This window comes from Colletes latitarsis, chromosome 2, assembly GCF_051014445.1.
Source record: "Colletes latitarsis isolate SP2378_abdomen chromosome 2, iyColLati1, whole genome shotgun sequence".
Taxonomy (NCBI): Eukaryota; Metazoa; Arthropoda; class Insecta; order Hymenoptera; family Colletidae; genus Colletes; species Colletes latitarsis.
In genome coordinates, this window is record NC_135135.1 from 23,891,830 (window position 1) to 23,909,260 (window position 17,431).

General features: G+C 43.0%; 1 protein-coding gene across 2 annotated transcripts in view; it reads right to left on the bottom strand.

The window, feature by feature from the left end:
- Window positions 1–4,865: 4,865 nt before the first annotated feature.
- The window catches only part of LOC143351631 (cell adhesion molecule 2-like), a 102,673-nt gene continuing 90,107 nt past the window's right edge, over window positions 4,866–17,431 (bottom strand). For both annotated transcript variants that reach the window (XM_076783407.1, XM_076783408.1), the window contains one exon: window positions 4,866–9,662. In XM_076783407.1, coding sequence (XP_076639522.1) covers window positions 9,574–9,662 — 89 coding nt within the window. In that variant the 3' untranslated portion in view covers window positions 4,866–9,573. The remainder of the gene's footprint in view (window positions 9,663–17,431) is intronic.

Below are 17,431 nucleotides of genomic sequence, written 5' to 3' on the forward strand. Positions count from 1 at the left end.
GAAGAATGTAACTCTCTTTGGATCTATTCAAACGTGCTAAGGGTGGCTCGAATCTTGGACTCGAAAACGTTTTAGGTTCGCGATAGAAATTCGCCCAAAAGAACTAACGAGTCTTTACGCGACACAAGCATTAATCAACGTCATTCTAATTGCTTTGGTATTTAACATTTTTATGAAGAACATTTCTATGAAGTGGCCTTTTAGTCATTTGCTCATAATGCGCTGAATTTAGCACAATTCGTAGCTGCCAACCGGACGAACGCAGGAATTTCGACCCGGCGTTAAAAAGTTTGAAATAATTCAATGCGCTCTTCTGCTAATTATGCTGCAGTTTCATACACCGTCTCCATTATTCTATAATAACCAGAGCTCTTCCATTTAACGAATAATAATCAAATTTTTATTATATCCACCGCAAGCATAAACCAAAAAATTCTGTACGCAAGCTAGGACAAAAAAGAAAAAACAGAAAAATCTCCGATTTTCGATCCGCGCCGGGAAATCCGCTTAACCCGGCGCGCTCAAGATGCTCGCTTTTCGAGATAAAATTGTTTAAAATTGTTCAACGTTCGTCAGTCGTCGGAATATGCCTTTAAAAGCGTCGAACAACCGAAGTTTTTTAAAACTCGCGACGAATCGGAAGATTTGGACGAATACCGATAAATCGAACGCTGGTCGCCGTGCGATTTTAATTATTCCCGAGTACAAAATAGGTCGAATCGAACAACGATAGGTACGAACGTAAGAGGGTTAACCGAAAAACCTGACCCGGTGGGCCGGCGATTAAACAAACTCCGTGCAACGTCGCTTCCTGCAACACCGTCGATTTAAAAAGCATTTCCGGTACAAGCGTCGAGCGTTTCCCCCGTCGAACGCGCGTGCATACGTGTATGCGCGTCGGGTCCCTCGCCTGCAGGCGCAAGTAAAAGCGTAACACGCCGGAGAGCGCGGCCTTTCAAACGGAATATTGGATTTCGGATTTAAAAGAATAAACGGATTAGTCGGGATGTGAATAGCGTATCTTCGAGGATTAATTGGGCCGAAGTTAGAAAGAGGCCGTGTTAACCCCCGTGTACACTGGTACACAACCCGGTCCCGGGCAGCTCGTATCGCGCGGGGTAAAACCGGTTAATTGAATTATTTCATCAGCGTTATTACCGACGACGCGGAAACAAATAGAGTAATAACGCGCCCGGTATAACGCGATTCAATCGGCGAGCGCTTGATAAAATAATATTTATCGCCGAAACGCGTTCCCCGGGCCGCTTTTCCCGTCGATTCTCGCGGAAGGACCGCCTCTCGTCGAGGGTTAATCGGGGTCCGTGGAGGGGACGGGGGGTGGCAGTCATCCAGGGGAGAAGAGACGCTCCTCAAATTGCGCCTCGTCTCGCGGCACCGATCCGTAAAATTTGCTGCAACTGGCTCGCGATAAAAATTTTTCAATCCGTTTCACGCCGAATGCTCGTCGACTGATTGCCCCTTCTTTCGTCCCTGATTACTTTCCACCATCGCGAACGCCCTGGACCTTATTCAAAATTTACGAAATCCCCACCCTCCCCCGCCTAGCGCGTGGATTTTCATCGAATCAACCTTGTCAATATTCCACTCGGTTCGTTGCACCTTCATATTGTATTTTAATATCTTTTCTGGTATGTACGTCGTTTTCCAGTATTCGAATATTTTTCAGTTTTCAGGACTTAAAATTAAGGAAACCCTCTTCTCCGTGAATCTACAAATTTGTTGATTTAAAAATATTTCATGATTTGTTTTTAGTAATTGTAGTATAGATTCGTGAAACGACTGTGCGAAGTAAATTCAATTTTTGAAATGTATCGAATATTTTGGAGTTATCAGGACTTCGGTTTAAAATTAAGGAAACCCCTCTCCCTCTTCTCCATGAATCTACAAATTTGTTGATTTAAAAATATTTCATGATTTGTTTTTAGTAATTGTAGTATAGATTCGTGACACGACTGTGCGAAGTAAATTCAATTTTTGAAATGTATCGAATATTTTGGAGTTATCAGGACTTCGGTTTAAAATTAAGGAAACCCCCTTCCCTCTTTTCCATGGATCTACGAATTTGTTGATTTAAAAATATTTCATGATTTGTTTTGAATAATTGTGGTATAGATTCGTGAAACGACTGTGCGAAGTAAATTCAATTTTTGAAATGTATCGAATATTTTGGAGTTACCAGGACTTCGATATAAAATTAAGGAAACCCCTCTCCCTCTTCTCCATGAATCTATAAATTTGTTGATTTAAAAATATTTCATGATTTGTTTTTAGTAATTGTAGTATAGATTCGTGACACGACTGTGCGAAGTAAATTCAATTTTTGAAATGTATCGAATATTTTGGAGTTATCAGGACTTCGGTTTAAAATTAAGGAAACCCGCTTCCCTCTTTTCCACGGAACTATAAATTTGTAGAAAATGCTTTGTGATTTGTTTTGAATAATTGTGGTATCGATTCGTGAAATGACTGTGCGAAGTAAATTCAATTTTTGAAATGTATCGAATATTTTGGAGTTATCAGGACTTCGGTTTAAAATTAAGGAAACCCCTCTCCCTCTTCTCCATGAATCTACAAATTTGTTGATTTAAAAATATTTCATGATTTGTTTTTAGTAATTGTAGTATAGATTCGTGGAACGACTGTGCGAAGTAAATTCAATTTTTGAAATGTATCGAATATTTTGGAGTTATCAGGACTTCGGTTTAAAATTAAGGAAACCCCTCTCCCTCTTTTCCACGGAACTATAAATTTGTAGAAAATGCTTTGTGATTTGTTTTGAATAATTGTAATATGGATTCGTGAAACGACTGTGCGAAGTAAATTCAATTTTTGAAATGTATCGAATATTTTGGAGTTATCAGGACTTCGATTTAAAATTAAGGAAACCCCCTTCCTTCTTCTCCATGAATCTATAAATTTGTTGATTTAAAAATATTTCATGATTTGTTTTGAATAATTGTGGTATAGATTCGTGAAACGATTGTGCGAAGTAAATTCAATTTTTGAAATGTATCGAATATTTTGGAGTTATCAGGACTTTGGTTTAAAATTAAGGAAACCCCCTTCCCTCTTTTCCACGGAACTATAAATTTGTAGAAAATGCTTTGTGATTTGTTTTGAATAATTGTGGTATCGATTCGTGAAACGACTGTGCGAAGTAAATTTAATTTTTGAAATGTTCCTGCGTTCTATTTTCCAGCAGTGTATTTTGGAATATTCGAATACCCTACGGTATCGGTTACGCTTTGCGAGCGCACGATACCCGCAGGAGTTAATAACTTTTGTAACAGAATTTAGTAAAAATTCACTGCTTTCAGACGGGTACACGGTTTTGTATTCCATTAAAACTCTATATTTACAAAATATAGTTAAATTGACGTTTCGATAATTTGAGAAAGAAATGCTTCGAACGTTTCACCGTCTTCTGGATATTCTATTTGCAACGAAATATTACAGCCCGCGCATATAATACGATCCGCAGTAATTTCTCTTAGACTTTGAATGACATTAACAATACCTTATGGCTCCGGGTCTTGATTACCTCGGCTTTTAATAACTTGGCGTTTGTAGGTAGACTGAATATCGAATTTTCCGTGATGATCGTATTAGGGGTTCTATTGTGAATGTTTGGAGATTTCTCGAACTTGATTGGATATTATTTTCTGGGGGAACGGAGCGGTACCTCGCCCAGGTCAAAACTTTCTCGGGCAGTTTCCTGCTAATTAAAGGGTAACGGTTTACGATCATATTGTTCCTCGAGTCAAACGGTACATAAAGGTGGATCGAAATTGCTATTTGAGCTCGAATGACACCTCGTCACCCCTCTTCACTGCTCGACAAAACTCGCGTTTGGTCTGACAAATACCGAAAAATTTTCCTCGAAACTCGTGTTATTATAGGACAATATTCACTTTGTTTTACAAAGAAAATAATATATTATTCTGGAACGAACAAAGGGCACGTTTAAATAAAATCTGCTTGTTTTCTCCGAAAATATCTTGTTATGTTACATTGCACGAGATACTACAGAATTTATTTAATTAGAACGACTCGGAAATTTTATTTAGAGTAACAAAACGTGAATTGGGAAAAGAAACGAATAAAATTTAAATTACCAAGCAGTTACATATACATATACATTTTCGTTGGGGAAAAGGAACGTTTGAAGCGGCGTTATAAAAATGCCTTGAAATTGCTAGGCACTGTTATATTAACAAATATATATAACGCAGAGTTCAAAGGATTAAAGCTCGTTCTCTTGAATCAACATTTTACCGGGAGATATATTATTGTATATTGTATATTTTATATTGTTGTAGAAAAAGCCTCCAGTTATCGCGTCGAGCACAGAAAATTTCATCTTTTCGATTGTCTGAAAAACCGAGCAAGAACGGTTCTTTTAAAAATGACGTCGCTTTGTTAATTTTGCACAATCGCGAATCCAAAAGAAACCCGTCTAAACCGTCGAAACTGTATAAAACGTTTTAAGAATGATTGCAGTATTATTTTTGCGCCGCGGTACAAATTAAACGTTATCACTCGTAAACCATAAATTGCCCGAACATCCCACTTGTGTTGTCCAAAGGAGCATCGAACAAATTATAACCGAGATAGTCTTTAATTAAAATCGGTTGATATCTCTGATAGAACGTTCATATAAGAGCATTTTACTTTTCGCTATTTTTTATTATTTCCATTTTCGTCGTGTGAGACTTTCACCGATCCTTTTTGACCTAACAGAGGTCCGCCAGAATCTCTTGAATAATATTAGTTTCCCCTGGATTCTGTGGAAAAAATTGAAGGGATCGGCGTGTTCGAAGAAGGAAAACGTTTTTATGGTCATATCGTTATTATTATCATAAATATTCTTTCGTATCGTGACAAGCTGAGGAACATAACGAGCATCGATACCAAAAAGGTTGGCAGAAATTCGACTAGCATTTTTTTTTTGTTCGTTTTTACACAAAGAATCGAGAAACTATGGCTGCGAACACGCGAGACACCTCTTGACACTTTTACACTTAATTACTTTACTTTATTAGTACTTAATTTTTTTTTTTTGTTCGCTCTTTCGTTTAGACGCACCACCATATCCATCCGTTCGAAAATATCAATTACACCGATCTCTCTCTCTCTCACGCGTTCTTCTCTTCCGTTTTTTCGTTTCTATTTTTTTTTTTTCACATTTTTTTTTTCTCCCTTTTTGGCTAAACTCGAACGAAACACGTTCCCTAGAACGTATCGCGCGTTAGCTATGTAAGTAGAAACGATGACGGTTTCAAAAATACTTATTACAATTAGAAAATCATGTAGAGTATTATTCAGTCGTTGCGATTCTTAATCGTAATCCGTAACTAATACTAGCACACATCGCTTGTCGATACATAATATACATATACATATATAATACATAATAGACGATCTCGTCGCTTTTTTCCCCGTGATTTCTTCTCTGTTCTTTTTTTTTTTTTATCCTCGTCGCGGAAGAATCGCAATAATGAACGCTGAAACCAGGGACTTACAAATAATTACAATATTTTAAACGCCTCCAAAAAATAAATCTGTAGCAATCGATTCGAAAAACGTGGATATCCACGTTCAGGGCTGCCACATAGCAAATTTAATCCAGTCACAACGAGGTACCGTATATCCCGCTAATTTTTGTCAACGATTTGTTTATTTCTAAAGTGCGTCTATGCCTTGATTGTCATTCTAAAATAGAAAACTGCGTCGTACGATTTTTTTGCCAACCATCCGCGGATCGCTTTTATTTATTTTTCGTGGTCGAGATACACGGTTCCCCTTTTCGAGGATTTAAGGTTGCACGGATGCGCGTTTACATAGGATGATTCGAAAAGATAAGATACGCGGAAGCATGGAAATCCCGCATGCGGAGAAAAATCGAAAAGTCCTGTACCATTTCGTAATCTGAGGCTCCCGAGACATAAGTAGGGCATTTTATGGAAAAAAAAGTAGAACGTAGGACACAAACGTGCGATTGTAGGACTGTCCTAGCCGAAAGTAGGACACGTGGCAACCCTGGGCTGTATCAGAGTTTCCTCGAATAAACGTTTGAATAAAGTTCCATTGAAATAAAGTTCCCTCAAGTTCGCGAATAGAACGATATTTTTCGTGAATTGCGAACGTTCTGTTCGAACAGGGTTACGGGTTCTCGAACGCGAAGCTAATATTATTTATTCTTGAAAATATATTTTACCGGTAAAATTGTTCGTCTTTTAATCTTTCGTAACCGTGGAAGCTGTTGTTGGTAAATCTATGAATGGAAAGAGTGTTTTTTAAGGGCGGCGAGGGAATTAGTTGTATTTAATAGAAACGTATAAATTAAATACGATGCAAAACAATGCGAACGATCGGTAGAAGAAACGAAAGAATAGCTATTGTGGGTGTGTAATTGGCGAGAGGAAGGTATCGATGTCGAGCACGAGCTACGTGCTCGACCAAAAATGGTCTCCTAGGAAACGGAAGACGAGGGTGGTGGTAGAAAACGCTTCTTTTTACCTTTCTTTTTTTCACGAATCTCGATACATGCAGGAATTTTCAGCTCCATTCCCCTGCAATTACTGATGTTCTACTGTACATACGCGTATCGAAATCCTCCGCGAGAGGACCGTTCTATTCTTGCCACATTTATATTATAGTTAAATGAAGAAAAAAACTGTTAATCTCGGTTGTGTTTCTCAAATTCTCCCTACTATTAATTGAAAACAAATATATATTTATGGATTCAACAACGTTCGTGACATCGAAACGATTCTAAACAGTTTCTACGGTCGCTGTAAATAATAGATTTTATCGCGAGTAAATTTGAATATTCTATTTTACAAATAAATAACCGATAGCATTCAAAATGTGAAAAATTTTTTTCCAATGCTTCTTCCATGTCGGATTGCGACTGAGTTTAACAATCCCCTCAATCTTAGGACGCTGTATTTTTCTCCGGTTCTGTCCGCACCTTGAATATGGATCAGTGATTCAGTCACCGCGCTATTTAGGACAGAAAAAGCTTTTCGAGAGAAAACAGTGCAGATTTTTACGGTATGCGGCTTATAAACGGGGTCAGCCAATGTCCTACGACTACGAAAGGATCGTTAAAAATGGCTCAGAACATATTCTCGATCGTCAGGGTTACTTCTGCCTTGGAATACTAGAACGCAAGTAGAAAGAACGATTAATAGTCGGACGAGCTTTCAAATTCGATTATCTCGAAAACGGAGCACTACAGGAACAAATTGTATTCCACGTTTTTGACTTATTTTTTGATATAGAATCGCTTGGTATCGATTGCATCATCGATACGTCCCGCACAAGATGGCGTCTCTCCTCTCAGGGAACAATTTAAGAAACACTGACCCGATCGAACAAAAAAAAATACACCAAAATAACAATACTTTCGAGTCCCTGGTGAGATTAGGAATTGAAAAGAATATAAAAACGACTCCGCGATGGACGTCGACAGCCGCGAGACGGCGGGAAACGTCGCGATCGGGAGGCGGTTTAGCCCGCGATGTTCGTTGTAAACAGAACGTGACTGTAAATCGGTTTTATTATTCGTTACGTTCGCGGGTGCGTTAAGCGCGGCTGACAAATGTATCGGCGGGGGAATACATTAAACCGAACGGGCCAGAATGTATTAATTTAATAAACCGAATGCGTAATAAGCTCCGACAGGACGTGGATTGTGTCGCGAGCGAGCGGAACGAAATTTTGGTAACGAACGACCGTTTCAAACGGCCTCGAGCGACCGTAAACCTTCCTCCCAGCGCAGTTGCCCGCCTCGCTCTGTCTCGCCCGGGTCACCCCCCACGGTATCCGGGTTCGATTCCTCTCGCTCGCGAAAACTTTTCAACGGGGCGAGAATATTCACACGCGCCAAGAACGAGAGCGTTCGCTCGCGCTCGCGTTCTCCCCGAGCGCGGTTCATCGACCGACTTAAGAATATACGATGCAACAACAGCGCAACAACGCAAAGCAACGCGTCGAATATCCGATTCAGGTACATCTCCTCGCACATGCACACGCGCGCAAACATCGCGCAACGTATATACACGCGGCCGAACCGCCGTGCAACGTCGAATTTCTCCTGGGGGGGTCATCCCCGCGTCGAATCGATCACTTTTCACGACAAGTCGGATATTTCACCGCGAAACTCCGACGTCGCGTGGTCCACGAGAATTTCGGGGGTGTTTAAGTCATCGTCTCGCTAATTTCGAACTCGTTTTCGAGACACGAGACGTTGAACTTTGATAGACCGCTTCACGCACTTTTCACCATGGAATCGAAACTTGTTAATTTTCCAATCGAAAAGTTTTGAAAACGCGTCGAATCGTATCTAATTTTACAGAGGCTGCGCGATGTTTGAATCTCGTCGAAACGTTTGAGAATTGATCGATTCGACGTGGGAGGACTCCTGACTATACCGATCCGATCGAGTAACGGACAAAGAGATGGGGGAGAGATAGACAGAGAGCGATAGAGATAGATTATACACATATACATATATAGATATCCACGCTACACGTTAGACGTTTCCGAATGTTATAAAAGTACGAAAGAAAACTACTCGATTTCCCTCGATTTTTGCTAGCGACGCGACGATTCTTCGACAGGAAGCAGGTACAGCTCGGCTACTCGGAAAGTATCCCCGCGGTGGGAGCACGCTGGCCACGCCTCCTCCCCCGCTAGAACCCCCCGTAGACTCGGGTGGATTCTTCCTCTTTCCTCTCAGTGTTTTATCCGTAGTTTTCTCAAGCTATTTTAACGCGAAAAATATTTCTATCCTCTTCGATCGTTGCTTCTGGATTTGATTACGAGTGGTTCGCTACACCTCGGCTCTTTCGCCTACTATACCAAGTTTGAACTTGAATCTGCGCGACATTCACTGAAAAAATATCCCGACGTTTTAACCTAGAGATACGGTACAATTATATTCTGATACGAGGAGTGGAGTTTTCAGACGAGTAAACAAAGGAAAAAACCTAGGGCGAGCACAAAGTGTACGAAGATCGTTTCTACGCGATTCCACGTCCAATCCCTCGGTCTCCGTCCCCGGCGCGCTCGGGCCACGCCCACCGAGGATCGTTTCCGCGTGGTCGAGCTATACACGGTCTAATAATAAAATACTTCTCGCGTATTCGTGTAATCCCTTTCGCATCCTCCGTCGTCCCTTGATCGCGAAACACCCTCCAGACGTTCGTTGCTCGGACTAATTAAGGCCGAGTCAGGCCTTATCCGCCGCGATATCCTCGTCGCGGCCGCCGTGTCCCTTCTCCGTCGCTCCTCCTCGCCTCCGTTGCTCTTTCCCGCGGTTCCTCGGACCCTGGCGTACCTCCATCCTCCATCCTCCCTCCGCTCGGGGCGAAACGGCCGCGTTCCCCGCGTCGTTCCTCCCGGAAACGGCGCCACCCGGGGAGGACGATCGACGGGCCCCGTGTGACGGAGACGTCGCCCGAAGCGGCCCCCAGGACTTTTACAAGCACGTCGATTTTTATATAAAAACAGCTCCAAAGCGCGCGTATTTTAATGCAGGCGTGGTTAACGAATGACGATCAGAAGGTACGCGAACAGCCCCAGGACCAGCCGCTGGGACGAGGCTCGTGGCGACGCCGTCGATTCACCGAGAACTGCAAAAGAAAGACGCAGAAAAAACCCAATCAAACCTCGTCGTCGACAACCATCCGCTGCACCCTGAAATCGCCAACATTTGCCAGGAAACCGACGAACCTTGAGTTATTTCCTGTAAATTCCTGTAAAATTCTTAAAGTTGCATATCCGTGTGGTTAGACGCAACGAGTGACAAAATAAATATAGTTTCTGTAAATATCGCTCTAACATTTAACATTCGATTTTCACCAGCTCCTCTATTTCCAGCGCGATTTTGATCCACCGACTGAGGGACGATAAATAAAACTAAATAAATAAAATGGCTCGATCCTTGCGCTGGGTCGTTCGGCGAGGGTCTCGCGTACCACGATTTTTATTTTTCACGTCTCGTACAGGGCCTGGTGAATGGTCTCATTGTGGGTTAGCGAAAGAGCGCGCTGATACTTGGGTTGGTAGACGTCGGTGCACGTACGAGATGGCTGGTACCCGTTCATAGACGGAATAATTTACCAACATCAGCGACGAAAGATCACGTCTCTCGGGCATCCGTTCGCCAGATCCGGGCACTTTCTCTCGCTGACACTAGCCCCCGTTGCGCCCGAAATATTCGACCATTCGGGTTTACGAAGCCTGGATCGTGGGAGGGGGGCCAGCTTTTAGCGGTTTCACGACTCTCTGAACCTCTCTGACCCGGTGTGTATTGGTTAACGAATAAAAAACGCCGAACCAACCAGTCGCTCGACCGACGTAAACGAACCGCAACCTAGATAAATTTACAAACTTCGCTGCATTCACGCCGTAGGATGCATAAGCACACATCATCCGTCAGAGGAAATCGGTCGTGCACCGAACGAACCTCTGTCCGTCATAGTCAACCCTTATCCTAAGAGTTTCGTTCCTCCCACGATTACATCGAACACCTTTATCAAACCTTCGTCTTGCAAACTTTGCCTCCACGCAACATTTATCTGGCAAAAATATATATTTTAATATACACGCACGCGGGATCAGTGGTCCTTAACCTTTTCACGGACTCTTTCTACGAGATTTTCCTCAGGATCGCTCGGAAACTTACAAGATAAGCTTACAAGGAAATCTTTGGGGACTTTTTTGGCCGAGGCTGCGCCTTGGATGGAATTTATATTGGAAAGTTTCGGAAAACGTCGACTTCTTTTCTCCGCTGCCAAGAATCGTAATTTCTCCGTACGAGGCAAAATTCAAGATTCATTTTAGCCCAATAAAGAGGAATTGAGAACCACCATTAATTAATGCTCTGTTAGAGTAGTAATTGTACTTGACATTGACGATAGAATGAAATCATCGAAAGGTAAACCTCGTTATCCGACATTACCTCCGCCATTTTTCGATGAAACGTGTTTATAGGAAGATATACCTTGTTATGCCACTCAACGGTCCCCCCCTAGCGTTTCTTTCCGCCTTCGAGGAAATAGGAGCTCCAGTCCGAAAGGAAACCTATGATCTCGTTTAACACAGAAATACAATTGCGGTTTGCAAACGTATCGCGGCACTCGCGAGAAGGTTAATAGGAAGATAAACCTTGTTATGTCACTCAACTTCGTGCTCTAACGTTTCCTCCTATCGTCGAGGAAGCGGGAGTTCCCACGTATCTACAGACAAAACGTTTCATTAAAAATGAAAACATAAAATTCTACTTTGCATCCTGGCGCTCGCGGAGAAGCGAAAGATCTCGATGCGCCATTTTGTTACGCCACGAAGGAAGCAGGATTTGCAACGTGTCTGTTCGAAAGCAAAAGTAATATTTAACAGGGGGTAAAAAATTCGGAAAAATAGGGCGAAGAGATAGATCAGCCCATTTTTTTGCACATTGACGATGCATCGCGATGTACGTTACGCAATTTTGTTACACAAATTGTACGACGATTTTAAACTCGTACGAGGGATCGGAAGAGAAAGACGTGTCCCGCGGATTGGAGACATCGCGAAAGTTCATAAAGCGACCTCGCCGATTCGGATTTCCGGAATTACGGGGTATACGGGGTCGTGGAGGGGCAAAGTAAACGGAATCGTAATAATCCTTGAAATTAAATTCGAGCAACGTTCTCTCGGCGGGCGTCGTCTCGCGACGGGTTCTCTCCCGTCCCGGCTCCATCGCGCGAATTCTTTGAAATTCCGATGAGAAAAATTCGTAGCCTCGCGGGCGAATGAAACTGCTAACCGACGGTTTTCGTCAGTTCGCCGTTGGAACAAAGTGCCAGAAGTCGGAAATGCAGGCTCGCCGGGCGCGTTACGGTGGATCCACGTTCAGGCGATGGAAGGAGAAGGGGGACGGCGGAGGCGAGAGGACGAGGGGTAGGGTAGGACGCGCGGAAGTTTCAGAATTAATTCGTGCCATTTTGCGCCGCTAATATATCCCTGTAGTCAGCGATGTCGGGGCGCGCCGAGAGCCGGCCCGGAGAATTGAAAGTAATAAAACCGCGCTTTCTGAACATAATAACGCAAAAAATTCAAATCGAGGGACCGCTTACGCTTTAATAGGCGACCGCCCCGAATGGATTTGGGTCATAGAATTTTCGATCGCGCCTTTCGAGGCGATGATGGATGGACGTATCTCTCGCCCGATGGCGCCGTGAACGAAAAAATAAAAAAATATTTTTCGTTCGATTTTTTCTTTTTTTTTTTTTATATATATTTTTTCCCATCGACGACAAGATACGATAAATAACGCGGCCCGAGAAATGATTTTCGTGGCTCTCGACGGGATTACCGTGACTTTGTCGCGCCCGACCCGATAATTAACCCCGTCCCCGGCCCCCCCCTCTCTGTTCGACCCCCGCGACTTGATTTACGCCGGTTCAGTCTACGGGCACAGTCGCGGTCCGATCAAATATTATTCAATGCTCTTCGAATGAATTAACGCGACCTGCTCCAGTCACGGTTCGAGTGGCCTCGAATAACATTTGAACGAACGGCCGAGTGAACCGTGTCCGTAACAGGGCTCGCTCGGTCTCCCGTAAATGAGGCCTAATTATGACACGGTTAATCGGCCGTCCCGCGTTTTACAATGCTCATTTGTCTCTGGTTAACTTAGCAAATTTAAAGGGAGCTCGAAACAACGATGTTTCCGTAAACAACGTCGCCGACAGACGGTAAATAAAATACGCGTTGGCCCCGGCGATACGCGAGCTGGCATTAATTATTATCCGCAATTGTTATTTTACTATTATTGCGATTAAAGCGTTCAACGTTGCATCGAATGTCCCGAAGCATCGACGGACCCTGCCAGAGACGCGGTTTCGACGATAAAATCGATTCTATACACTGGATTGACCCTGTAATCGTTTACTATTAAAATAATAATCGATAATAATCTTACAAGATCGCTTCGAGTCAAAATTTTGTTCGATTCTCGTCTAAGAAATATTTCACGAGAAAGTGCAGTAAAACGAGTCCCATAATAGAATCGACGAAAATATGTTTCACCACTCGGAAGGTAGTTTTTTATGTATAGTTTGACCCAAAATGTGTAAATCCAGTCTCAAGATGCATAATTGCGTAAAAAACGATGTAAAACAGGTAAGCAAGCGCTCGAGCGAGGAATTATTTATGCGTCTGCCCAATGTTCGTTATTTCTACTTGCGTTTCTATTACCGAGCATCGATTATATCTCAGGGTAGAATAAATTGAGATAAATAGCGCCGTATCGTCGTCGACGCATATAAACCAGACACGGGGAAAATTTTACTCGAACGAAAGACGAGCAACAAGAACGCATAGCAATTTATTCATAACTTTTTATTCGATCGAGGTTACATTTCTGTTTGTTAGGAAATATTCAATCCTATTATTAAAATTTACATTTTTATTTAACGAGTAACGGATACGGTCGTTCATCCTTTAGAAATTTTTTATCCAGATAAGAATTTTCCCCATCCCAGTTACGAACATGCAATTTAAGTGGAAGGAACGAATATTGGTCAGACGCGTGTTTTCACCATCGGCTGTTTCAAGATCAAAAACCCGCGAAACAAACGCGTTGATACAAAGGCAAATATTTGCAAATAGTTCAAAGATCATTAATTTTCATAAAATGGAACTTTCCGCGTCGTGGCTGATGTTTGAAACAACGCTCATCGCGCGTACTCGAGAAGACTAGGAAACGAAGACGTAGAAACTTTGCTCCGAGGCGGAAAGTTAATATTCTCGAGGCTTCCAGATTCATCCGGCACAGTATGTTTATCAATGCGGTATCTAGGAGGTCTGCTCGACCTCGCCAGCTAACGCAATCAATCAGTATGTCGATAAACGTGTCACCGTCAGTTACTCAAAGGAAGATACGCTTGATATGTGTTGTGTCCTCGCAACCTCCGCCCTGCCCGCGGACATTTTCGAAACTCACTAGAAATCGATCACATATCGATTCCCCGGAAGGATTTATCGACTGCGTGAACGATAGATAAATTGCCGACCCACGAGGGTCCTTAGGACAAACTAATGATTTAATGGCTCCATATGCGTAAACACGCGACTCGAAATGATCGCCGATCGCTACGTTCGCGATTTCTATTTTAACTGTGCAATCCAAATAAATTTCTCTTTGTTCGTTCTGAAATATTTAACTTTACATTTAACACGACTCTATATCGATATTATCACATTATAACATTTTCCTTGACGATTTCTTCTGTTTTATGTTAATTAAAAATTTTATTTAGATATCTAAGGGTCTGTATTTTAATACTGTGACGATTAAACCCCCCCGCCTTTGCATTGGCGTAGAATTGCGAAGTAGGCACGGTCAATCAGCCCAGGAATCGTGTCGCAAAAATCGATTTTTCGAAATTGAATTTCCTCAAAGGCACGCAACGACAAAGTTTCGAGAGTAATTTTTATTTCGGTTCGTAATTCCTTTCTATTTGCGTATCGAAGATAATATCGTCGATCGTTTCAGCGATCTGTTACACGGAAAATCGCGACGAAATTTTTAGCGAGAAGCGTCGAATTATCAACGGACAATTATGATCAAAGTTCGTGGAAACAGTACCGCGTAAAGAGCGCGCGTTTTGCGGTAAAACAGGCTCGATCAGAAATTTCTTTCGACGTTGGATCGTGCATCGTGACAATGCGTCCATTCAACCATTCCGATACAAGAGTTTTTATATTCAGAATCGATCACAACGATGCAAGCCCCGTATTCGCCTGATTTGTCACATTGTGACTGTTTTTATACTTCTTCGAACGAAAGGGAAGCATTTTCAGACGATTTCCGAAATTCAAAGCTACCCCGAGCACCGAGCCAGATAATAGAAAGTGAGATCCTGGGGGCTTTTGGCGATTATTTCTTTGCGCGACTTATTATAACCAAACTGCGGATGTTTATGCATTTGAGATACGAATTATTATATGTAGGGGTTGGAACGAACCTGTGAGAAGCTCCCATTTCGTTAATTCTATCGATAAAAATATGAATTTGCACGAAGATCTAATTACAAAATATGGAAAGTCCTTTTACAGTTTTTACGAGAGTTTCGAATCGAGTTTGCTTCTTGAAATGAATAAAAATTTAGTATGTTTAATATTCGTGTTTTAATAAAAAATTGTAATCTATTGTACGATCGTCTTTCTAATGGAAATTTCCACTCATTGTTTTCGCCTAAGTGAATCGATTAAGATACGAGAATAGGCTGACGGTGCCTGGTGCACGATTGACCCCTGCCTGTTCGTCTTAAAGGATTGGCGCGGAATTGCAAAGTAGGCACGGTCAATCAATGTAGGAGTCGTTTGTGGCCTTGCTGGGAACATTAGGTTCTCGCAAGGATGTCCGACAGGATCCACGCCACGATTAATAAATTATGTCGTTGACCTTCGCGGATAAAACTGGCGGGAGCAAGGAATCCAAAAGACCATCGACTAACAACCCCCGTTACTGATTCGTGAAACCCTAATTCACGATCGACTAATACAATATTTAACAAGTGACAAGAGAACATATAATCTTTATTACAAATTCAAGCCTCGTCTACGCTCAAAGGGGACTCAAATTTAGAAGTTAACAGTTGTTTTTATGAACTATTACAGCCTGTGGTAGCTCGGTCCGTGATGTCTGTTAGAATTTGGAAACGATAAAGATATACAGTGTCGTTGAAAATTAATGATCTCGATAACTCTGGTAGAAAAAAATTACCCCGAAGGTAAAGCGACAAAGTTCGGTTCTTGGGAACCGTTTAATTACGTTTCGCAACTTTTTTGCACCTCTCCCGGCCCGTTCCGAGGGCGAATCCGCCGGGAGATATTCAGCAGTTCTGTTTCTGGTAACTCTCGGCCTCCGTCGTTCCTGTTACTCATTGTTACAATTACACGGGGCCGCGGCGGGAGATTAATTCATCCGCAAATTCGACTGTCGGCAGACGGAGGTCGGGGCTTTGATTCGGGCAAATGATCGTTCGCGATCTAACGAGCAAATATTTCATTTATCAGATAACTTACTTTTCCCGCTACCGGGCAAAGAACCCCCGGATCCGCGGGGACGGACGGGGGCCGGTCAGGGGTGGTGCCTCGAATGGAAACTAGCAGCCGGTCTATAACGAGGCAAACAGCTAACTCAAATAACGAAACGAAGTTTTTGCAAGCTGCGATCGGCGAATTCGACCGTGCCTTTTTTGCCCCGATGATACGATTTCGATTGAATTGTGACCGGCGTGTTATTATACAACTCGCGTGCGCCGAGCAAACCGATATTGTCGGTTCTCTTCCTGTTTTAACCGTTCCTTTTTTACCACCACGAACGGTCGATTTGGGGGTCGCGAAAATCTCACCGCGCCAGCCACACCGAGTATTTTATTCCTAATTTTTCCACTCGTTCGTGCCCCTGTATCGTCAACGCTAAATACGGGAATCTGCGGTAAAATTTATTAATAACATTACTAGACATTTAAAACAATATTCCATTGCAAATAAATTGCAAATACGGAACAAACAACGCGAATTGTGCATTTCGTTTCGATTCGAAGAGCGGTCACGGTATGATAGCGTTCGAAATCCGCGCGCTTTGCGTGATAAAATGGCGGTGACCTCCCGGTGTGGATGGAGGAGTATTCGTAGAAATTGAAGTGAAATTTATGGGCCGATAGAGCGTCGGCGGACCGTCCTCTTTGTTTCGTTTCGCGGCTGTCAGCGACGTCGTCGTCGTCATTGTTTTCGTTTGACGCTGTCTGGCTGTTTTCGGGGTGGGCGACGTTTTCGCGGCGCCTGACGCCGCCGGCGCGGCTCACTTGACGCGAAATAATCCGAAGCCGCAACAAATAATCCTGGAATGCGTCGGGAATTATCCTCGGCCGCAGCGTCGGATTATCTGGCGTGAAACGAATTATTTGATGGCGTACCGAGCTATTTGACGTTTAACCAGGATAATTCGGCCCCGGTCAGATTATCCAAACCGCGGGATGGACAAACAAGCGGATGCTTCAGCAGCCGGTTGCCCCGGCCGACGCGCCGCCGAAAAAGAAATTCGCCTAATTCGACCCCTCGGAGGCGGCGGTCGGGTGCGTTAACGGCCGGGAAATCTATTTCGTTAAGGATTCGCCGCACCTGGCTGCGCCCTGGCCGCATTAGCATCGAAACAGGAAATTTTAGTCGTCGGAAAATTGTAGCATACTCTCTCGCGGGTAACCAATTATAAACTTTCTTACGGAAACCACCCTCCGAGGAAACGGAGTTTCTCACCTTCGGTTCAGTGCTCCTCCTTCGCTATTTTCGGACCCTGCTTCATATAAATTTCACGGCTGTCTGTCTGTTAGAACTCGTTCCTCCA